At 31.6% G+C, this 23,940-nt stretch overlaps 3 protein-coding genes across 5 annotated transcripts; 1 reads left to right on the forward strand and 2 right to left on the reverse strand.

The window, feature by feature from the left end:
- Positions 1 to 7,255: 7,255 nt before the first annotated feature.
- LOC114369995 (protein REVEILLE 6-like) lies at positions 7,256 to 12,876 on the forward strand. 3 transcript variants are annotated; one of them, XM_028327279.1, is made up of 8 exons: positions 7,256 to 7,576; positions 9,458 to 9,515; positions 10,541 to 10,664; positions 10,747 to 10,911; positions 11,042 to 11,146; positions 11,712 to 11,821; positions 12,075 to 12,134; positions 12,408 to 12,876. In XM_028327279.1, the coding sequence occupies exons 1-8, from the start codon at positions 7,365 to 7,367 to the stop codon at positions 12,504 to 12,506; spliced, it is 933 nt and encodes a 310-aa protein (XP_028183080.1). In that variant the 5' UTR covers positions 7,256 to 7,364; the 3' UTR covers positions 12,507 to 12,876. The 3 variants fall into 3 exon arrangements, with proteins under 3 accessions (XP_028183080.1, XP_028183079.1, XP_028183081.1); XM_028327278.1 differs by having other exon boundaries at positions 7,257 to 7,576; positions 10,741 to 10,911; XM_028327280.1 differs by having other exon boundaries at positions 7,257 to 7,576; positions 10,741 to 10,911; positions 12,413 to 12,876.
- Positions 12,877 to 13,027: 151 nt separating this feature from the next.
- Positions 13,028 to 16,857, reverse strand: LOC114369994. Its single transcript, XM_028327276.1, has 7 exons — positions 16,368 to 16,857; positions 15,816 to 15,914; positions 15,680 to 15,729; positions 15,433 to 15,542; positions 15,189 to 15,294; positions 13,579 to 14,997; positions 13,028 to 13,484 (listed from the first exon to the last, which is right to left on the reverse strand). The coding sequence occupies exons 1-7, from the start codon at positions 16,439 to 16,441 to the stop codon at positions 13,384 to 13,386; spliced, it is 1,959 nt and encodes a 652-aa protein (XP_028183077.1). The 5' UTR covers positions 16,442 to 16,857; the 3' UTR covers positions 13,028 to 13,383.
- Positions 16,858 to 19,336: 2,479 nt separating this feature from the next.
- LOC114370938 (probable polygalacturonase) lies at positions 19,337 to 22,698 on the reverse strand. Its single transcript, XM_028328344.1, has 6 exons — positions 22,609 to 22,698; positions 22,070 to 22,375; positions 20,973 to 21,093; positions 20,681 to 20,855; positions 20,510 to 20,580; positions 19,337 to 20,198 (listed from the first exon to the last, which is right to left on the reverse strand). Exons 1-6 carry the CDS (start codon positions 22,651 to 22,653, stop codon positions 19,516 to 19,518), a joined length of 1,401 nt encoding a protein of 466 aa, XP_028184145.1. The 5' UTR covers positions 22,654 to 22,698; the 3' UTR covers positions 19,337 to 19,515.
- Positions 22,699 to 23,940: the final 1,242 nt, after the last annotated feature.

Below are 23,940 nucleotides of genomic sequence, written 5' to 3' on the forward strand. Positions count from 1 at the left end.
ATTATATATCACTATCAATATCATATAATAAAAAGGTATAAATGAGAAAATTATATCATATATATATATAAATAAAAATAATAAATTTTTATCTTACACAGAAACGATTATAAAGGAAATTTAATAGATGTTTAAGGAAAAAAATTAAATAAATATAAAAAGTTAAAAGTTCGCATATTAAAAAATATACTTCAAGTATAAGTTATTAAAAAAACTCATTTATCAAATAGAAATAAATTTTTTCAACTGGTCTAACTAAAATACATTTTCAATTATATAAGATCAAACAAAGCAGTAAAAAGCCAACAGCAAAGCTTCCATAAACATAAAGCTGAGCCCTTCCTAAGATTTTATGCTAGTCACGAATTGAATTATTTTTATTAATAAAAACTAAATAAATTAATAATTAATATTTGTATAAAAAAATTAGTTAGATCGGAATACCCTTGCAGGAAGAAGCTGTATTCCCGAAATAAGATACTAAGAGATAGCCAAAGGATACACCCACACTTGCACAAACACACATTCTCAAAGCCAAAACATGCCAAGTACCAACGGGTTCAGAAACCAAACAGGATAAGGAATATGTAACTCTTTTATTCCTTTTACCCGATTCCTCATCCACTTCCATTAGATTATTTTAACCTGCTCCACTTGTAAATATCTATACGTTTGGTTTCACATTAATTAATAGATTCTACTTTTAAAATTGATTGTAAAATTAAAATAATTTAAGATAATTTTGATGTTGGCATGGATCAAAATTTTGTATTTACTATTAACTTGTTGAAATAAAAAAAAATTCAAACATAAATTACTTTACCTCAAAATTAATTTTAAAATGAATTTTATAAACACTCTCACACACATGCACACATTGTGTGTTGTTCTTTGTTGTTCTGTCCCACTCATGATTATATATAAAACTCAAATGAAAAAACTCCTAAACATTTAGAAATTTAATTTAGATGAGTTGATATTAATAATAACTTATTATTTTGATGAGTAATTTCTTCAGACAAAAACAGATTATAGATTATGTAAAGAATTATTTTGAATCTTCCTTATCAGATTTTATATTTCACTTGTTAGATTTCAGAATTTCATTGTGTTTAACAATAAAATATGATGAATTTTGCATAATATATCTGACACATACATCACATCATGAAAAATGAATACATGTTTTTAGCTGATACTTAGTATTAACAATAGGTCTCAAAAAGTATCTAACTTTTTTTACATATTTAATTTAATTTGTACCCTTTCAAGATAAGGAACCAAGACATATATATGTTTGAAATAAATTCTATTTTGAGAGAGTTGAAAAAACTACTATCTTAGTAAAAGGCTCTATACACTATTTTTTAAGGCAGTTTTTTTTATAGACAATTTTACAAGGTTAAAACTATTATATATTTGAACCCTGAAAGTATGGGTAAAAATGGGTATCTTAATCCAAAATAAAATTACATGACTGTTACACAAAATCCTATGGTGTTATCGTCACTCCTATGAAGCTTGATAGCAAACATCCAACGAGAATGTATCATGAGTCCCTTTTTTTTTAAAATCAGCAAACAAAATATATATTACTATAGAGGGCACAAAGGCCAATATAAAATGAGCAGCAAATGTCCCTGAACATTGTTTCTTCAACAAAGGTTAAAGGATATTTATATAGGAAGCATATAAATATTCCCTAACCAATGTCATCATACATCCAGAAAAAGAAAATTAGTGTTTTTTGTAGAGCTCAACTTTAATGGTCATAACTCATACGAGTTGCACCAATAGAAACATCAATCTTCCAACCCATATATACTCAGGGATAGCAGACTCACTTAATTAGCACGGTTTCAGAGTTCCATCATAAATGTGGTTGGGTGCATGCCGACATTTTAAAAGGCAGGATTTAAATGAACATAACTCTGTGATAGTATCATCATCAGCCCGAGGCTGATACACGATCCTGCAAGCTCTAAAAAGAACACTGTTATGTTCCTAGAATTCGAGGACTAAGAAACCTTCAGAAAAGAAAATGAATATTAAGAAGAGGGAATTCTGATTATATTTCTCTGCTTACTTTTCCTTACGTGATTTCTTTATATAGAGCTTTAGTGCTAACAGCATTCCTATTGATTCTGATTACAGGGCATAACCGAAAAGATTTGCTCATAACAGAATTATAAGAATAGCAGACAAGGTGATTTTTGGGAGCCAATAACATCCTGCCACGTCAGCATTCCCTTAGTCAGGATATTACACGTAATCCTTCAGATATTGAAGTTTGTTCACCACCCTCCTTTGCCTTTGATTCGTGTCTGTGGCTTGTTCTGATTGTGCTTCTGCTGGCGGTGCTTGCAATTGTGGTGCCTCATGTGTTCTGTTCATAACAAACACTTTTACTCATACTCTTCAGCAGCAATCATCTAGCTATTCCCGAGATATTCCTTCATATTCATCTCCCATTGGGCAAAGGTACCCACATCAACAGCCATCAAGTTCTTCAACCAAAACCACCCAAAGAACTTCACATCTTGAATCAGCTTCTCTTTGTCAAGGGAGACATTGTTAAAGACAATGTTGTTGCGATTTTTCCAAATATTCCAGACCACTTATGACCGGCTGCATATGTTGAATTGGAGCCCCAGTGTTGAAGGAAAGACATAACATAATTATAATCAGCACATTCCATAACTTGAATGACGACACTTTATGTCAATTCGGATAAGGACACTTTTACCTTGACCAAGTTTCCTAAAATATAAATTGCAAAGCAACAAAAGCAATATTTTATTATTAAATAGAGTTTGATCAACCATCTCTGTCTATAACCACCCAAATCAATTAATCATTTCAGTTAATTCACGTGCATTGGAATAATACTAAAAACTAAGGTACATAGCATATCAACATTTTTTTTTTCATTTGAATGTGTCCATCTCTAAGATGAGTATGGGAGGAACCTTAAGCAATATCTCTTGTCAAGATATTGACGTGTTATTAGGGTATATCTCTCATCCAACTTCCTTTATTCCTTTTCTTTCTTTCCGAATAACTTCACAAACCTAGCACGAAGTGAAAGAGACCAAACCTCAACTCCCATGAATTTGGGCTTGTTCAAAAGTATCTTAAGGAATGAAATCAAACGTAGACTCAATCTTGCCAATAGGAAAATGAGAATATAAAAGATGATGTCATTTAGTTTTCTTTTATCATTCTAGGACATATTTGTCCTCATGAACAATATCTTTGTCCAAATAAAGCATTTTCTCAAGAATGATGAGCTACTTGTTATTTCTTTCATTCAACACATGACTAAACTTTCAACCAAACTTTGAGCCATGCTCCGAAGTTAGTTACTTGAACCATTTTGGGCAAATAATAGTGCTACAATGACCTAAATGATTAACCATGCATATAGACTCAACACAAGAGAATGAATGAATCAAACAAAAGTGAGTCATCCCTTTATATAACCTTTTTCAAGTGAAGAGTGTTATTAATTTAGGGAATGAAAGACAATAAATACTAAAAATAATAATGCCCAATTAGGAGAAACGAACAAGTAGTAGAAATAAAAAAACATAGGAAACACACATGTCGAAAGAACTCGAAGATTGCAATTCTCAAGGTCACAAAAGATTTTGAGCTAATGTACTTTGGCTTAATTTCGTTTAACCAAGAGCAATCTTAAAGTAAACAATCTTGAAAATCACGAATATCTACAACTTGACATGTCGAGTTGGGGACATATGTTTCAGATTGGATTTGAGACTTAATCTATATAAAGAGCTATTTTGATTTAAAGTATCACCTTAACTTACCAAAGTTTACTATAAACAATTCATCAACATAAACTTTACAATTGTTTTAAATTTGTTCGATTGTGTTATTGGTTCGCATACGTATAAATTAGTTGGACCATGTAAAAGTCACTTAATGCCTTGGACCTAGACGAAATCATTTACTAGATTGAGTTTGATAACACTAAATTGGACCAACGGACAAAACCCACATTCGTAATCAGATGAGGAAGAAGAAACCTTCAAAATTGGCACATACCGGGCCTACCAACAAGAGGAAGAGATGTAGTGCACGGGAAAAATATTTTGAGAGAAACTACGACAATACATATGCATATAGGTTGGAATCAATGTGACTAGGGGTATCAGGTGGCACAATGGTTAGTTCCATTTTTTAAAAATTTATTTAAGTTATTGTAAAAATTGTTTTGTGACCTTTTTAAAATATATTAAAAAATATTTTATCCATTATTTAATTTATTATACTCATATATTATTTTTATACTCAATATATTTATGTATTTTCCTATTGACAAAAAATTAGTTATACATTTTTTTTCACGTATTATGTATGTTAAAGTTAAATTTTCTTGGTTTTTTTCCTCCTCTAAAGTCGAAATTTTGGCTTGTGACTACAAAGAACTGGAAAAAAAAAAAAAAACAAAGAAAAGAAAAAAGTTGTTCAAGAAAAGCCAGGATTTCGATGGTGACCTCACAATTTCAAATGCAAGACCTAATGCTTCCATCTTCAAAGTGTATGAGAATAAGTTTGTGCATCTATTGTAACTTTTCCTTGAAAGAAGATTGAGGCGCATCCCAGACCATTTGTTTAGCTCTGAAGAGAATAGTCACTAGAGTCTTCTATACTACACATGCACTTTGGACAAAAGTAACTTTTGTTAATTTACACAACCACGGTCTAATTTATTAATGCATTCTAAAAAAATGTCTGTTGTATGCTTTTTAATTTGGACAAATCATGCTTGATGTTTAATGAAATTGTTCCGGAAAGATATCTCAGGATGAGATACATTCCATTCCACCACACCTCAAGAAACTTTCTTAACATGTTTTAAATGCTTTTTGTTGTTTGACACCAATGAATTGCATGCATACCCATAGTTGGTGATGAGCGATGTAATTTCTGCATAAACAGGAATATCACTTAATAAAGTGGATTTACCACAACACAGGAAAGTGCAATAACCAAAATATGAAGAGAGACAAAAGAGCAGAGTTAGCTAGACAATTGAGAAACAAACAAAATGGAAAAGGAAAGAATGGCAACGGGGCATTGGGTCCTCAAAACGTGAGATGGACATGGGCCCATCACATTTTTTGAGTGGGCCCATCACGTAGACCTTACAACGACGAAGGCCTTGTGGGCCGAAGCCTTTGTGTCCCAACCCACCCTTTGGTCGACACGTTACAAACCACTTAATTGCCACTTTCCCTGTCGTTTTTGTACAACATATCAAAGGACTAACCGACTCTGCTTTCCCCTCGTTCATGGAGCATTTATCAACTGCCCTCTGGACCATGGAACTCCAATGTTACTTTCCTTAACTACTCCAACCAAAAAAATAAAAAAAGAAAGAAAAGTCTTGAAATGAAATATAAAAATATATACGCAAATGTTTTTATTTAAATCCTACGCCTATTTCAATACTTTATTTTTTTTTATAAAGATGATAGGTATTTTTTACGGAAAAAATCTTGCTTAAATCTAATTATATAAGACTAATATATGGACTTAGTTAAAAAATTTGCAAGTTTCTTTTGATTAATCATATGACCAGTGGTACGTGTGTCCTGGTGATTGCATTAGAAACTAAAATAATGCATTCAAAGACAGGGGTAAATGTGCATGTGCAAAAGAATATCGTGTTAATGACAGGCTCATGTCCAGGCAGAAAATTCTTCAATTTGTAATTTTTAAGGTTGACTTTTGTAAAAGTGACAGGTGTGATATTATTTTGTAACATTTGAGCTAGCTAAGACAGTCGTTGATATTGGCTGAGGTTGAGTAACCTTTATAACAGTGGGTTAAGAGATATTAATATCTAGCATTGGTATCTAATATTAATTAACCATTGTATATCTTTTTTTTGTAACTTATTAAGGTATTTATGGTACCATTTAATAAAAAATCTTCTTCACCGATTTTTTTTAAGTTATATAAAAATAATATCAACAATAAATTTCTTTTTTAAATATTTAACGTAATTCAAAATTATTAGTTAAACTAAAAAAATATATCTATATCTATATATATAGAGAGAGAGATTTCTTATTAATTTTCCAATCAATTTTTTTTAATTAAACATATCGCAAAGCCGACAAATAGGAAATAAAATTGCTTATTTTGGTGAAATTAAAATTTAAGATCGATAGTACTTTCTTCGGATATTTTACCTTTGCACCTAACAATGGTTTTATTTTTTGGATAAGCTGCACCTAACAATAATGGTGTGATTAGGCTACATTATGAATTCATAAATATGGAGTGAAGAAGATATCGTTTCGCAATCTGATATTTTTCTTATAACTGTTCGTATATCTTGCCTTTTCAAAATCAATAGTGTGTTGTAATGATCATGTACTCAATTCTAAAATCAAGAAGGTCTTGCCAAGAACTAAATTCAAAACCAGATAACTATTTGTTTTGTATTTATTCTGCTTTTAAAGTCATGTTGCGCATGATGCTGATTAACTCCCATCGAATGAACAGTGTCCTATCATAATTCTTTCTTGGCCCCGAGCACACACGACATGAACACTGTGTCACACAGGAAATGAGACATGACACATCTTGTAAAGAAACTATTATTATCCCAAGTGTGCTTTTGGATTAGGAGATATTTTGCTAAAAAAAAACACCGTCACAATCTTCCACATGAATTTATTTTCTCTAATTCTATCATAAATGACCTAATAACTATAATTTGTCTTTAATTATACTAACCCAACTACAAAGCAATCCAAATATCAGGGGACAATAATATTTAAAAACATTAAAAATGGAAATGGAAATAATTAATGTAATACAAGCAGTCTAAAGGATACTTGGGATTCATTAAAAAATAGTAAATAGGAAATAATAGAAATATTTATCTCAAAAGAGTAAACTTCACTTGATAAGAGCAAGTGTAGAACTAGAAGTGAGCCATAGTCATAGAAATCAAATGCATTATTGGACACTTAAAAAATATCCAAATTATATCCTAAGGCCTCTTTCATTCTACAGAAAATGGAAGAAAAACACATAACATAAGAATCGGAAGCTTAATTACAACGCGAACCTTAAAAACGCGAAATTCAGAAAAAAGGCTTTGGAAATTTTAATGTGTTAGATGATGAGGTGGCAAAGGGGGATTTGGATTGGTGATTGCAAAGTACGAAGTGAAAAACTGAATGTATTGGGTAACAACCTCTTATAAATACTTTGTGGTTCAGCATCAGTTCTGACTAACAGCTGCATCTCTCTCTCTCTCTCTCTCTCTCTACACATAACACAAACCTTAAAGCTTGAAACTTTTTACTAAGCAGAGGACCATGGTGTCAAAAAATCCGAACCCCTCTGAGGCTTTAAACTTGGACCCCTCCGGCATGTCGCTCCCCGGAATCCTCCCCTTCGCCGCCGCCGCCGCCGCCGCAGTTTCCTTTGAGGATCCTGCTAAGAAGACTCGCAAGCCTTACACTATCACCAAGTCTAGGGAGAGTTGGACCGAACCTGAGCACGACAAGTTCCTTGAAGCTCTTCAATTGTATGTGAATTTTTACTTCTTTTTTTAATTAGGATTAGTGTGTGGATTTTGAAGCTCATTTGAGACACGAGTTTTAGTTGTAAACCGTATAGAAGGTTTTAAATTGCGGTTAAGGTCGTGCATTTCTTGATATTATGGGAAACTATAGATAAATGTGGTGGCTACAATTGTGGTCTGGGACACCCCCAGAAACCTTAACATTGCGGCCAAAATTGTGGTCGTGGACCGTTTTTTAAAACCTTAGTCATGTTCATATGTGTGTTGTGTTTTGTGATGGTTTTAGGTAGCTGCTTATGAAGGATTTACGTATTTTACTATTTTAGATGGGTTTAGTGTTAGGGGGCAGGGGTAGGATTTTTATTACTGTTATTATTATTATAATTAGAAATAGTAGTATTTGGAAATGACTTGACTTGGAACAATTTTCAATTTGTTGAGTCACGAGTAACACATTACACTATGGTTGTATTGCTGGATTGGATTCTACTTTTTCTATGGCTGGTTTTGACTGTTCTGTATTGCATTGTATGAGACTCATTGTAGGGGAGAGAATCAGAAGGAAATTAGGCGTTTTTTTAATTCTTTTTGAAGTATTTTCATTAGCTGCTGAAATTGACACATCTATTTCTTCATGGTACCAAAGCATCACCTTATACATAAACCTTGTCCGTATAGAATCATTTTGAAGGAGATGGATTTGGATATGTTAATTAGCAAGAATCTTGTGCATTACACAGGTTTTTTTTTAGTTTAGCTCATATATAAAAGGTAAAATCAAAGTAAGAAAAGATGTAAATTTATAAAATGATATGCAGGATTAATTAAAGTAAGATTTATAAAATATAGATTCAAAGATAAAAATTAAAATTATGAAGATCATACGAGTAATTTCTTCGAAAGGATTTGAATTTAAAATTAAAAAAAAAGTTAAGAATGATTATTTTAATCTTTAAGGGAGAATAGACAAAAAAAGAAAAAAAAAATCCTTACTCCAATTTAAGGGATGGGTTAGGCAAGTGATAGAGCAAAGGTGGAATATGGAATGTCACTTGTTCAGGGGAGAGAATGGTAATAATGCTCAGTAGCTTTATATACTAAAGTTGCACTCAATTCTAAGTTAGTTCAACTGATAAACTCTGTTCCGTTTACGTTGGAATCCTCTGAACACTTACATTACTAATGGGATTTTGTGGGTTTAATGAGTTGAAAATAGCTTCCCTTCTGATCACCAGTACCTTCCCTACCACCCAAATTCAGACACCGGGACAATTGGACTAATCACCTTTGGTTTGTAACAGCAATAGCATGGTAAATATAGGATTTATTCATGATATATTGCAGATTCGTCAGAGCTCAAGTTAATGTAAATGCCTCTTACAGTAATAATTTTCTTGATATTACTTAATAAATTTACATCATTAGAAACAAAAGATAGAAGTTAAATCTTGGGAGAGGTTAAGAAATCCTCCTAAATAGAAAATAATGAGAAGAAAACTGTGAGCAGTAGCAGGGAAAATGCAACTGAGCTGGGGCTGATCTCTTTGTGTTTCAATAATAAATTTCCCTTGAAACACCATAAGAAAGGAACCAAAGAGAAACCATAAAGGCATAAACACTAACCTATCGAACAACAAATTTAAAGGGAAAGTGACACCCTTGAAAATACTGTCATTCCTTATTTCCTCTCTAACCAAATATACCTGAAAAGTACCAAGTTGTTTAAATTGTAAATTTTGATAATAACTTTAAGAATATATAATTTCCTATTCCTTAACAAAATTTACAGTGTCAAATTAAGATAATCGTTTGTTTTCCCTTTTCTGGCCTTAGTATCATCCTTTTGCATTATCTCATTGTTTTGTATTTTCATTCTTTATCCAGATTTGACCGTGACTGGAAAAAGATTGAAGCATTTGTTGGATCAAAGACAGTTATCCAGGTAATTTCAAATGCAATCTGTGACAGGATGTTTACATTAGCTAGTTTCTGGGTTGGGTTAGCCATAAATGTTCTGGATTGAATTAGGCATGTTATAGTTTTTGAAGTGTGTTTGATTATGTTACATTTAGGATTTTGACACTTTCCAAATAAAGTATTGGTTATTGGACATGAAATGCCAAAAAAAAAAGGATATTTTCCTTTCTTTCCTTTCCTTTATTGCTTTAGGAGTGGTTTGTTGAACCAATGGTCCATAAAACATTTCTTTTTCTTTTGTGAGAAAAAAATGTGTAACTTAATAACCATACCACCTAGAGCTGTTCATTTGAAAGAAGTTCCAATTTCGAATAACATCCATTTAAGATTCATTCAAGCTATTATTTATCAGTTCCATGTGCGTGCTATATAAGGATCAACCTGAGCTGAAACTTTTTAGTATGTGCATGCTTTATAAAGAAAACACTTGTGCTGAAACTTTTAAGCATGTCAAGCTATTATTTATGAGTTCCATGTGCAATTGTGCATGTTATATAAAGAAATCACTTGTGCTGAAAATTTCTGTTGAGTTTTCAGCTTTCTAAAATGTGGACAAAGCACATGCTCATCATGTTTCTTGTTGAAATTCAATTTAGTAGAGAAGAATGGAGATGGCATGGATTAAAATTTGTGAACACTTGGTCATAAAAACTTTTATATCATGTCAAGGAACCAACTACCCTATAAGTTTTATTTGTTAGATTGAGAATGGTTTTATTGTCTTCGGAAGAATAATGCATTTTTCCTACTGTATACCATCATTTCACTAACTTGAAAGGCAGAAGACCTTTTATGTTGTTAACAGGAAGGGGAAAAAAAGTCTAGGGAAATATGTTAGAATCTCTTGAATATTCATTGGTTGAGTGTTTGCAGCTTAAATGGACTAAAAATCTGAGTATATATGGGAGTTATATGAATTGTTGAGATTTCTTCTATTTTTCGATTTCTCAAATACCTATAAGGACTGAAAAATTGCTACTGATTTTTTAGATACGTAGCCATGCTCAAAAATACTTTCTAAAAGTTCAGAAGAGTGGGACAAGTGAACATCTTCCTCCACCCAGACCAAAAAGAAAAGCTGTTCATCCATATCCTCAGAAAGCTTCAAAAAATGGTTAGAATCTTCACTATATTTTTTGCTACACAATTTAGTGCATTTGTATCTAATAATTGTTAGTGATATTTGGCAGTTCCAGTACTGTCACAGGTATCAGGATCCTTTCAATCTTCATCAGCTTTGCTTGAACCTGGATACATATTAAAGCATGACTCTTCAGCAATGCCTAAAACTTCTATTATTGACACTACAGTGTCTTCCTGGTCAAACAACTATCTGCAGAAAACCACCAACGTATTGCATGGTACTAAAGGCTGAACTTTCTGTACTTAAAATTTAGATTATATAATCGTGGAAATAGTTATGAATGTTATTTGCATAATTTTCTGAAGATACTAATTAATTTATTGTGTATATCATATCTTGTTTTTCAGGGCAAAAACAAAAAGTGAATAATTGTTGCAGTAGCAGTGAAAGTCCAAGAGCACAGTTGGTTGGTGAATCTAATGGTCGAGGGAATAATAGCCATCCATTGAGAGGTAAGGGTTTAATGATTTTATTTCTAATTTTGTTGTCTTCTTCAATTATGATTGACTAAGAGTAACTTAGGACTCTATTTCCCATCACCTTAGGACATGAATCTTGATTATGATTGTCCAAGTCTCCAAAATATTGATTTGAACTGCGCTTTAACTGCCAAATCATTTATAAGCTTTAGGTTTTATCAAAATTTAGTGGTACTCTTCATATAATATTTACTAATAGCACCTTTGATTTATCATATTTGATGTGATGCGGTCCTGTGTCTGGAACATTTTGTCATTTTAATGTTTACTCACCATGTGGAAATGACAGTGTGTCGTGTTTTTCTTGTTTTGTGAACAATTTAATCTTTACATCTAGAAAGCTGTCTTGGCCCTGAAGGAGTCATAACTCCCACAGACCACCCACTTTGACATGTAGACATCCTTTTGAAAATTTATTCGCCAATATCCTTAATAATTTCTCTTTTGTCCAAGGAAGTTTCACATGATATTTGTAGTTTTTTTCTCAATATTTTTAATTTCAATTTAATTTTTATCTTCTTCCTGTTGTTTAATGTAGTTCTTCCGGATTTTGCTGAAGTATACAACTTCATTGGCAGTGTATTTGATCCAAATATAACTGGACATGTACAGAAACTAAAAAGGATGGACCCTATAGATGTTGAGACGGTACGTAGATGTTAGTGTGTTTTCTTTTTTTGTCAATGACTCTTTCCTATTCTTCCTTTTGACAGTCTAATCATTTTTTCATTTTCTTCTAGCAATTAATTGCTACTCCTTAAGTGGAGTTAAGACATCGAGGCTTTATTTCTGGCACTGAAGCCTTTGTGTTAATTTGTGTCAACTGTTACCACGATATAAGTGAACTTAAGCTTCAAAGTTCTAATACATTTATTCTCTCTCTGACCTTGGCTATATTCAGGTGCTATTGTTGATGAGAAACCTGTCTATCAATTTAGCAAGCCCAGATTTTGAGGACCATGTAAGTATTCATGTCAACTATCTTTGTATTACTATTACTATTTACTACTTGAGCTTTGACCACCCTCTCTTTAAGGCAACATCAAAGTTTGAGTATTTTTTTCATTACCTTGTCTGGGGATTCTTAGCTTGAGATGGTCCCTATATGTTCCTCATCTATTCAAAACTGTCCATTTCACGTCATGCTCCTATAATAAATGCATCATAAATGGGTTGGAATTTTCACCTCAGTAGAAACTTGAATGACTAAAGCTGACATCAAATTTTCATGCAGAGAAGGCTGCTCGCATCATATGAGGTGGAACCTGAGGTCGATAAATACATCAATGCAGATCGAACCATGCTTGATGTGCGGTTAAAGAGTGCTACTTAGGTGGGCAGAGGCAGAAAATGGCTTTGTTTTCAGCTACTGAATGCAGTCGGGAAAATTTTTGCAAGGCATGGCAACTGGCTGAAGTAAAAATGATGCTGCTCGTCATCTTGGCTAAGCAACACTTTTAATTCTCTTAATTCAATTTGGTTATGTATATAGTAAAAGAAATTAATGTGGAAATGTATAGGGTACATAGTTTTCAATAGGTATGCACAGTACTAGATATCTGTGCTATAGATTTAGCCAAATGTCTAGTATCTGGAAAGCGAGGCAGTTCACTATTAAACACTTTCTAACATTGTACAGCATAAAAATTTTGAGCGCTTTGTGTAATAAGAGACTCAACCGAGATTTGTTCAGCTCATATGCCTAGCATTATTGGATTGGAGTGTTATATTTTAAGGTGCAGGTCAATTTGGTGAAAGAATTAACTTGAAATCCAACTGGATACTAAAAATGACTAGAGCTTCACTTTGTCACGCAAAGGAATACAAAATAATAAAAGGAATGGTAGGGTAAAAGCTGAGACGACAAAATTAATAGTCACACGTGAAGAAACGGTGTCAGTTACTCTTACAAGCGTCGCACTAACATATGAAGAGATCATGTATTGCTACTGTAACTACTATGTTATAGCCTGCTGTTTACTAATGCATCATTCTAGTTATGAAATTTCCATTTTCCATGTACATCGTCTACTAACTATATTTGATTCTGACTGTAACTAGGAGAGGTCTATTTACACAGCTTCACAATTATTTCACTACCAAATATGAAAATTCTGGGTAGCCAATTGTCATCTATGTACCATTGTTCATACCGCACTACTATTCCATCTTCGCCTCAGCTGGTGCTGGTTGTGGTCAAAAGTCTGCCGCTAGAAACCTTGCACATGAGGGTGCCAGTGACTTGATCGCAATTTCTCTTCAATGAAACTATCAACTAGAGCTGGATTGATGTTGCCATCACCTTGGAAATCTAACAATGGGTAGAATATTATCAGTAACTATTACACCATTTAAATTTCAGTTCTATATGACTTGTATAAAACAATACGCAAGTGATTTCTTACCGGGACTTGGTTTTACAAAATCCCCATAGTTTTTTGGTTCCTGATATGCAAAGGGACGAGTCTGCATTGAATTTAGCTTTTGTGTGCAAGAAGCCATCTGGAGTGCTGGCAGATTCGGTGTTAGTCCACTTTGTAATGAGCAGAGATTAAGTTTGCCTGGATTTATAATCTGCTGGAGCATTGATTGACTAACTTCATGATCAAACCTTTTCAGTTCGTCATGATTAAGAGGGAGAGGTTGAGAAAATGTGTTGGATGGGAAAGAGTGGGAATAAAAAGAATATATGGCTGAATCAATGGAGTTTCTTTGAAATTTATCATGGTCTTGTGGATCCCTCTCTGGATTCAACTGATTGGAGCAGAACTTTGGGGGAGTTTTCTGTGCATGCATAGAGTGGGAAAAGCGCCCCAATCCAGCTCCATGGTGCACTATTGGATCATCCACATGGGGTGTAGAAATTTCATCATTGAGTATAAACTCCACTAGCTTCTCAACCATTTCACGAGGTGAGCTTGGGCTAAACACATCAGCTTCAATTAGATTGCTTTCCGGGCTGCTAGACATGGAACTATCAAACACTGTCAAATTTTCCACATCAGGCATCAAGAATAGTTCATCAAATGTAATTAAACTGTCCTCGTCAGGCAAACAAAGTTCAAAGCTCGAATTTGATTCTCCATCAGAACTACAGCTGAAAGATTCTGATTCCAACTCCTGGTGAATTTGGAAATCAGGGCAGGATGGATTTTGGTTCATCCTAACTGAAATGCCTTTACAATATACCGTAGATGATTCACAGTCATCAATCAATGAAGCAAACTGTTTTCCCTTTTCCACACTAGTAGGAGAGATATATGCCTCCAAGGGATCATTTGTTGAAATTTTTCCTGGAGAATAATAGACACTAACAGGTGAATTGCTTAATTGCAACTCCATGAAACCTTGTTCATGTGCCACTTCACAATGATTCTTGTGATTTCCACAGTTATCTTTGCTTAAGAAGCTTGGAGGCATGCTTTTCTTTAGGGATTCCTTAACATGGGCAATTCCTTCTAGATCTTCCACATCCAAGTTGGAACGTTCTTTAGGGTGCACAACTTTATCAGTCTGATTTACAGTTTTCAGCCCTGGATTTACTGTTCCAACAGTAGTTAAATCTTGCACTTGCTGGAGTGGGGTAGGACAATTTTTAGCAGTCTCTAGCAGTTTGGGTGGAAGACCAGCATCACCTCTTACAGGTCCTTGAATGTGACTTGATTTCTGTGAAGCATCTAATTGCTTACTGATTACACTTGAAGTAAACTGCAAGTTCTTCGAGTTTCCTTTTGCTGGGGACATCAGAAATTCGTCTCGAGAATCCTTGGAACCAGCATTTTTGCTAGAATGCCATTTGTCCTCCTTTGTCACACTGACAGTGTCTGCATATGAATTCTCTTAATATAAATATACGCACTTCGTTAAAAATCTCTAGTGGTTTCTTTATTTATCAACTCATATAAGCTGAACAGAATCAGATACTCATTGTTAAGAAAAATTATATAATAATCTTGAATATGACAAGTTGACAACATAAGAAGACAATGAAGAATCACATGAAAAGAGATTTGACCTTTTCTCCATGTTTCCCGATCTGCTCTCTCTTGATCTGTACACTCAGAAGATTCAGATGTGTCACCATTAAGCGAGTCATTGCCATCTCTAATTGAAGTACGTGCCTGAAAAAGAACATGATATTATGGAACCTTGACACAGCAGAAATAAATGGTTGCTTTTGCTTGCCTAAATCTACCTTCATGGGAACCATATTGGTAGATACTCTGTTCCTAAGTTTTATATAAAAGCTAAAATCAGACCTTGTAGCGACATGGAGGCCTATACGGTTCATCACTTCTATGCAGTAGTTGACTAACATCATCCACAACGTTCGGAGATAATTGTTGGGGCACACTTTGACATTTGTAATCTGTGCGAAAGCATGAACATTTGAAGATATTTGTGTCAAACGAAACCAATATGCAATGATCATCAATAATATACATTAATGACAAGAAGCTTGGCTAATAAACAGATAAACGATTCTTCAATAGAAACATTACACACCTGGAGCACATAAAGGTGAAGACAAAAGGCCGGGTGCCTCGTCAACCACACTGTCAAAGAAACAGGCACAAATAAATTAAGAGGTAATCCTCTAAAACCACAATAGCATAAGAGTTTTTTATACATAAATTTTAACCATGGAATTAAGGGCTGAGCCTCCAACGGTGATTTTACTATGCTGTCCGCTATGTCTAAGGAGAGAAGAAATTCTCTTGCATATGAAATTTTTGCCCGCCTGCAACACCAAATCAAACGAAAGGATCTTAATTTAACTCGAGACATAGCATTGTCTTACTTAGTTGCTAAGAAAAAAGTTGAAGAATCACTAAGTCAAAATTTTCACCATTAGTTGCATAACTCTGGATCCTCACCAAACTAAAGCATAGGTGAAAAATATCTTTAAAGATTCAACTGAGTTCGAACGATTTGCATTTATAAATTAGAAAAAGAATAAGAATAAGGTAAACGTATTTTTTTTAATACGACTCTGTAGTTTCTTAGCAACTAATAATAAAGAAATAATAAGAAATCACTAACAAGTAAAAACGAAGCACAAGCTTAAAACATGCAATAAAATAAGATCAAGAAAATATATTAATATAATAATCATTCGAAGCAAGAGAATATTAATACAATAATCATTAGGATCAAGAAAATATTAATATAATAATCTTTCGTCAGTGTTTACTTGTTAGGATCTAGGACGTCAACATCAGAAGGAGACGGCGTCGAGAATGTCGCGGTTCCACTTTCTCGGCTCATTTTCTCGGGAAAATACTTCGTCAACGATTATTGACGCAAAGACGTTAGAATCTCTGGAATAACCTAGCTAGAGTTTTTGAAGCAACAAGACTTGGACTAAACCTTGCAAGAATGATGTTAAACGCGTCAAGAAGAAGCTACTAAAAAACCTAAAAGGATGAAGATCTCGCCTAAGAGTAAATGCAATAGTTTGTAGAACTATCTGTAATTTTTACGAAGAGAAAAATGAAAACGAAAATAGCAATGATAACAAAAGCGGGAATAGCAGGAACACCGCCGTCGGGGAGTGACGGAGGAGGAGGTAAACGAAACATTTTCTTTTCTTTCTTTCTTTTTCTCTGCTTTCTCAGGAAAACAACATGTGTGAGAGAGAAAATGGGAATGGAAGAAGAAACGAAAAGCTTGGGGAAGAAGGAAGAAGGAAGCGAGAGTGAGAATCTATTATTTGTAGACACACTCCATGCGTTTTACTCTGCCTATTAGTACTTTACCACTCACTCACGCTTTTTTTAATAGTTTGTTTCTTTCTTTTTACTATACACATTTTAGTGTGTATATATATTTTGCTATACATTTTAGTATACAAATAGCATGAATTAATGTTTTTTTATTACTAATAAAGAAGAAGAGCAATTATGAATAAAAATGAAAAATAAGATTAAAAAAAAGGTCAATAGTTGAATAAACATTGAAAATATAGGGTTAGTTAATTAAGACTGTACTTCAATGAATGCTTAAAAGTGTGACCAACATAACCATGGTGAGGCCAACTAAAAAAGATGCATATCTAATGATGATATAAAATAGAATAAATTACACAAATTTATCTGTTTGTAAAAATTACTCAAACATCAAAAGAAAAGACACAGTCACGGTATAATAAGAAAGGGCACGAAGGGAAATTCATTCATATTTAAATTGATTTTAATTTTTATTAATTTTAATAGAATTATCTAATCGGTGCAAAAATGAGTTAACGAGATAAAAGTTGATTCAAAATAAATGAGAAATCTGTGTAATTTTCTTATTTTCACAAAGAGATTTGTGTAATTTATTTTATAAAATAATATTACTTTATAAAATCAGTATACTTAATTTAGCAAAAAAATCATTATATTGAAAACAAGTGACAGCTTAACCATTGATATGCTATAGTGTGAAGTGTGATAGCTCCTGTTTCAAATTTTATATTTTTTTGTTGTTGTGAATTTTCAAATTCTATATTATATTATAAATAAATGTTTGATTAATATCCTCTTTGAAAACAAAATAGTGAGTTAAATTAAGAGCGACAATTTTCCATAAAAAATGCTTGTGAATTAGAACAACTTCAAAATGTTACTCGCGTTTTTTTTTTTTTCAATACAAATGTTGCTCACGTTTCCTTATCTTCCATTTCCATCATTTGATTCATGACGATAAACTCATGTTTTCGTATGCTTTATCTGTACGAAATATGATACGAAATAGAACAACTTGAAATTTGTATATAAGAAAATAGAACAACTTGAAATTTGGCACGAAGGAAAGGCGTACGGAAAAAAATACGAAGATTGGTCTTAAAGTTTAACCTAATCATTATTATAGGGTATTAGTGTTTTCAAATTAACCACTAAAATATTCAAAACTATATATTATGTTTGATTTTATACGGTTATTTAAAAATATGATAGTGCAATTTATCATTAATATTTATTTAACATGTAATAAATATATAATAATTCATTTTTATTAATGCTAATTTTAATGATATATATTTATTAATTAACATTTTATGATATCCAATGAATATATAATAATTTATATTTACTAATACTAATTTATTAAATTCATTGCGGCAATCTAATGAAATCATCAGAATTTTGGATACAAATATGAATCATCACCGGCCTAATCTTCCTTTTTCTAATCATTTTAATATTAACATTAATAGTGCCTAATTCACTTCCTATCTTGCATTCTGCTACATTCACATTCAGTCATCCCAAAATATTAGAACTAAGGAGATATTGGCAAAATTAATTGTAGATAAAAGTTGGTACTTCAAAACTTTTAAATTAATTTATTAAATTATAAATGTTCGATAAAATTAATTATTGAAATAATAAAAAATATAAAGTAACATAAATAAAATATTTTAAAAAGATAATAAGAAAATTAAAGAAATATTTTAAGAATAAAAAAATATAAAAAATTTAAAACTAATGTTTTTAAAAACATTTCAAAAAATGGAAGTAAAAAAAAGAATAAGAATCCTGAATTAGATTCAAGAAAGCATAAGGTTCGAATAATTTTATCGAGAAAAAATTATTTGAATAAAAGACAGTGAATACAAATAGAGACCAAATTAAAGATATTAAGCATAACAAACCTTTTGTTCTTTAAAAAAATAAAAATTATTTTTGTTTTTCTTTTGAATTAGAATTTTGGTTTTTATTGTATTATATATATATATATATATATATATATATATATATATATATATATATATAATACGTTAAAAATGAAAATTCAATTTTTCAATCGATTTGACCCCTATAACTATATGATTTTATTTGCGTTGGATATTTAAATGAATTTTTCATGTGTTTTCGTTATCATCAATCTTATTCCAAAAAAAAGTTATCATAAATCTTGAAGTTTTTTTTCTCTAAAGTATTCTCTATCATCACTATGTTGTGATGTCTATTTAACCATGTCATGTAGGGAAATCACGGTTGAGATCATAATTCAGCAAATTGAGCTAATTTGAGATTCATAATATATAGTTAATTAGGATAATAAGTAGGCCGTTCAATGGTGATTATACTTTAATACATGCATTATTTTACCAAATTACTGATATGTTTTTAGTTAAGAACAATGTTTCATTCATCATCATCCGACAGTGCAAAATACGAAAATATTAGACACTCCCTTACATTGTTCTTCTGCAGCAAATAGAATGCACAAAGCTATAATCTATACTGTCATGTTTAATGAAAAATGAGAAACCATTTCTTCATTTTCTTTTCCATCGATCCAAGCAACATTTAATGAAAACTAGTGATCAGAATTCAAATATAGCCATGTTATTAGTTACAAGACTTGAGCTGAACATTGTCAATGGGAAGTGTGTCAGTTGGAAAAGGACACTCCAATTGCCCTTTCTCTGGCAGCAATGCACAAGGGTAAGGAGTGACATTGCTTGTAACTCCAGAAATGTTACTGCAATTCCATTGAAGCTTCTTCTGTTGTTCACTCACTTGAATACTCACATTAGAAATGCAGATTCCTGTGAAAGGATCATTGGAAATTCCTTCAAGTCTTGCGGACTTTGTGACATTCGTTGCAACAACGTCTCTATAATTTATCCCGGTAATGTAAGGTAGTGCTTTGGGATCATAGCCAGGGTCAGGGTGGTCTCCATAAGTGCCAGTAATCCAAAATACATATTTCATGGTGTTGAGATTCATTCCTTTGACAAATATGTTTTTCACATATCCACCTCTACCAATTGCTGTTTTGATTCTAACTGCTGCTTCAGTGTTGATGGCAGTGAGATCTTCAGCTCTAACATCATAGATTCCACCAGACATTTCACTCCCTAAAGCAATCATAGCACTATCAGGGGATACACAAGTAATCCTCCTAATGATTAAGTGTTGGGTTGGCATTCCAAATCTAATTCCATACTCATCCCAGCCACTTTTTACCGCAATGCAATCATCACCGGAAGTAATGTTGCAATCTTCAATCCTAATGTTTGAACATGAATCTGTCAAGAAGAAGAAAAAAAGCTAGGTGAGAATAATTAGACAGTGGTTGCCAAATAATATTGCCGTCCTGGTAATATAATTTTTTATTTATAAAAAGAATGCCACAATTTCCATTACTTAAATTGCAAATATGTAATCAAATTGAAAACTATAAAAATAAGAGGGAAAGCTTACAAATGTTGTTACATATAAGTAGAGCATATATCATTCATCCTTAATTATCTAAGGAAAAAATCCCACGTTTTGTCATTTTAGTTTGCCATTAAGTGTCAATGGGAAAAAGTATATTATAGAAGAATCAACATATTACCTGGGTTTATCCCATCTGTGTTGGGAGAGTCCACTGGTGCTTTAATGGTTAGCCCTTTTATTATTATGTTACTGGAGATATATATAAAGCCTTATTAGAAAAATTAAACACATTGAAAGAAAAAAGAATGCACTGATGTTAACAAAGTTGAACAAAGAAGCCTTGTCAAACCTACTGTATACTGGATGGACAAACCAGGTAGGCGAGTTGACCAAAGTGAGAAATGATATCTGGATTTGATCAGAGTACATGATCTCTATCAAATATGGCCTAGTGAGAGTCAATTGACCCTGATGGAACTTGTTCCACCAATAAGCTCCTTGCCCATCAATTAGACCATTGTTACCTAATGATCAAATTCAAATAGGTCAAATTAAAAAAAAAAATGACTTAGCCACATTTAAATGAACTTAACAACCTTTTATAATGGTCTGTTACTCGGGCTAATTAAATAGCTAGTTACCAGTTATAACAACATCTGTGAGGTGAGTTCCAAAAATTAGACTGCTAAACCTTCCTCCGGGAGCATCTCTTCCTCTTCCATATGAAGGTAATACAGGAAGTTGGGGCCATTCTGATTCATCCTGTTCAACAACAACAAAAAAGAAGATAAACTACAGTATCAAAAACAAATATCAAGTGTGTTGTCAATTGCAGCTGAACTAAACACTATATTTTGTGTGTCTTTGTTGGAAGTAAAATGAGGATAAAAGAAGCAGGGAGGATGGAAATAAAAATAAAAAAAAAGAATTACGAATTGATAAGAAAAAAGTATAGAAGAAAATCATAATAGTAAATGTTGTGCATATGATAAAAAAAATTTATTATGTAAATTATATTATAATTAAAATTTATAATAAATATTTTTAAATATATAAATTATATTTTAATTTAATAATTAATAATTTAAATTATAATATAAAATTATTTTTAACTATTGCTAATTTCTTTGAAAAAAAACTATTGAAATTAATTTTAGGAAAATAAATAAAAGAAGATAGATTATAAAAGATACATAATTAAAATCAAATAAATAAATGAAGATAAAAAAGATTATTCAAGATAATTGAGAAAGAAACCTGTTGAGGACTGTGGGGATTTAGGGTTTACTCAACAGTAAAATAATTAAAACTCAAATTTTAAGCCATCAATAAAAAAAAATGATTTGTTCTTAGTTTTTATAAACCAAGAAGACATCATATGTTAACAAAAAGTACAAATTCACAAAAAAAAAAAACCTATTATATAATTATCTCATTAAAAAATATTCTTAGTTTTTATAAACCAAGAAGACATCATATGTTAACAAAAAGTACAAATTCACAAAAAAATAAAAACCTATTATATAATTATCTCATTAAAAAATATTCGCTTTTTGGTTTAAATTGCCCTTGTATGGGAGTAAATGCACCTAAATAAAAAGAGAGAATTTTAAAATGCACATGACTAAGAGCAACAACAACAACGCCTTATCCCACTAGGTGGGATCGGCTACATGGACTAAGAGCAGCAAATACTCTGAAAATTTCATTACTGAAAGAAGGGGGGGTGTATATATACCTGAGATGCAAGAATAACAGCACCAAAGTCGAGAAAAAGAGTAAAATGGCTTGTGAGATTAAAGGGTCCGGTTAGCCATTTCCCAGGTGGCACAACAAGCATTGCACCTCCATCAGATGCATATTGGCTGAGTTTGCTTATTGCAGATTGAAAGGCCTTTGTGTTGGATGTTATGCCATCACCAACCCCACCAAAATCTGTCAAAACTGCACTATGCTTTCTGCAATTTATGGCATAGTACACCCCACTCGCTACCTTTACATTTACTGATACCAATATCAGAACTAAGGAGATCACACCAATGCCCTGCACACACCAATTATAATAGTTCGTCAATAAAAAAATCAACCAAATCCCGTGGGAAAACTAATTTAGCCAAAAGACATGCACGTTTTCTTGTCTTATACACAAATAAGCAACGTGAACGTGAAAGAATGAAACCATGCTAGAGAACAGGTATATATATGAACCAAAACTTGGTTAAGAAAATGAGAGAGAAAAAATACGAAGAAAAACTCTAGATATGAGAATAAAATTACATAGGAATTTCGGAGTCGTGGACACATCTTCATGGTCTGAGACATGGCACAATCAAAGTTTTAGTTTTCAACTTTTCTTCCAAAGAGAAGATACATACATTTAATATATAGGCAAATATATAAAGAGGCTATCAATACTAAGTCTAAAATTCATTTATGGAACATTAATAATCCTTTTATTTTTATCACTAAATGCATAACTCAGTAAAAATATCAATAAATGCATAATATGAAACAATAACATTTTAATATTTGATAACCAGTTGCAAAGCGGTTTTTTTTGTCGGTTTTTTTTATACTAATTTTACCTATATTTTTTGTTTTTTTTTTACCACTTTTCTGTCTGTGGTTCAATGGTTAATTTAAACTGGTCACCTAGTCAATTCAATGGATCCTTTAGGTTTCAGTTATCATAATTTGTGAATTTTTAATATCAAGTTAATAATATATTCTAATAATATTAAAGCAAATATTCATCAATTAACATTAATATATACAGAGACGTTATAAATTTAAACTAATTTATATTTATGTTCTTGAATTTTGTTAAAAACCAAACAAGTCTTTTTTAATAACCTGTTGCAAAGCGGTTTTTTTGTCGGTTTTGTTTTACTATGTTTACCTGTTTTTTTGTTTTTTTTTTTACCACCTTTTGTATCTGTGGGTTCAATGGTTTATTTAAACAAGTCACTTGGTCGATTCATTGGATCCTTTAGGTTTCACGTATCATAATTATGTGATTTTTTAATATTAAGTTAATAATAAATTATAATAATACTAAGCTAATATTCATAATTATATTCACTAATTAACATTAATACAGAGACGTTATAAATTTAAACTAATTTATATTTATGATATCCAATAAATACTTCTTTTACTGAAATAAATGCATTTAATATTTTTTATAAGATTTTTTTAATTAATTAGATCCAATTGCACAATAACTAGTATTAGATTTTATTAATATTGTATCAACATGTAATAAATATAATAATTTATATTTATTAATGCTAAATTATTAATATTATCAGTATTCAATGTTTTCAAATTTAAAAATATTAACATTGAATACTGATAATATTAATATTATCCAAATTATATTTATTAATACTAAATTATTAATGTTAATACTACATTATCAATATTAATATTATCAGTATACAATGTTTTCCAAATTATAATAATAAAAATATTATTGCATATGAAAATTCAATTTTAAATTTTGTATCAACATGTAATAAATATAATAATTTATATTTATCAATGCTAAATTATTAATATTATCAGTATTCAATGTTTTCAAATTTAAAAACATTAACATTGAATACT

This window comes from Glycine soja, chromosome 10 (assembly GCF_004193775.1).
Source record: "Glycine soja cultivar W05 chromosome 10, ASM419377v2, whole genome shotgun sequence".
Classification (NCBI taxonomy): domain Eukaryota; kingdom Viridiplantae; phylum Streptophyta; class Magnoliopsida; order Fabales; family Fabaceae; genus Glycine; species Glycine soja.

Coding starts and splice junctions, on each gene's coding strand:
- LOC114369995 (XM_028327278.1), top strand. CDS start 7,365: ATGGTGTCAAAAAATCCGAACCCCTCTGAGGCTTTAAACTTGGACCCC. Junction 11,822..12,074: donor ACCCTATAGATGTTGAGACG/GTACGTAGATGT, acceptor GGCTATATTCAG/GTGCTATTGTTGATGAGAAA. Junction 12,135..12,407: donor GCCCAGATTTTGAGGACCAT/GTAAGTATTCAT, acceptor ATTTTCATGCAG/AGAAGGCTGCTCGCATCATA.
- LOC114369994 (XM_028327276.1), bottom strand. CDS start 16,441: ATGAGCCGAGAAAGTGGAACCGCGACATTCTCGACGCCGTCTCCTTCT. Junction 15,295..15,432: donor GGCCTCCATGTCGCTACAAG/GTCTGATTTTAG, acceptor GTTCTTTTTCAG/GCACGTACTTCAATTAGAGA. Junction 14,998..15,188: donor TCGGGAAACATGGAGAAAAG/GTCAAATCTCTT, acceptor ATTCATATGCAG/ACACTGTCAGTGTGACAAAG.
- LOC114370938 (XM_028328344.1), bottom strand. CDS start 22,653: ATGTCTCAGACCATGAAGATGTGTCCACGACTCCGAAATTCCTAT. Junction 22,376..22,608: donor CACGACTCCGAAATTCCTAT/GTAATTTTATTC, acceptor TGGTGTGTGCAG/GGCATTGGTGTGATCTCCTT. Junction 20,581..20,680: donor GTCCATCCAGTATACAGTAG/GTTTGACAAGGC, acceptor ATATATCTCCAG/TAACATAATAATAAAAGGGC.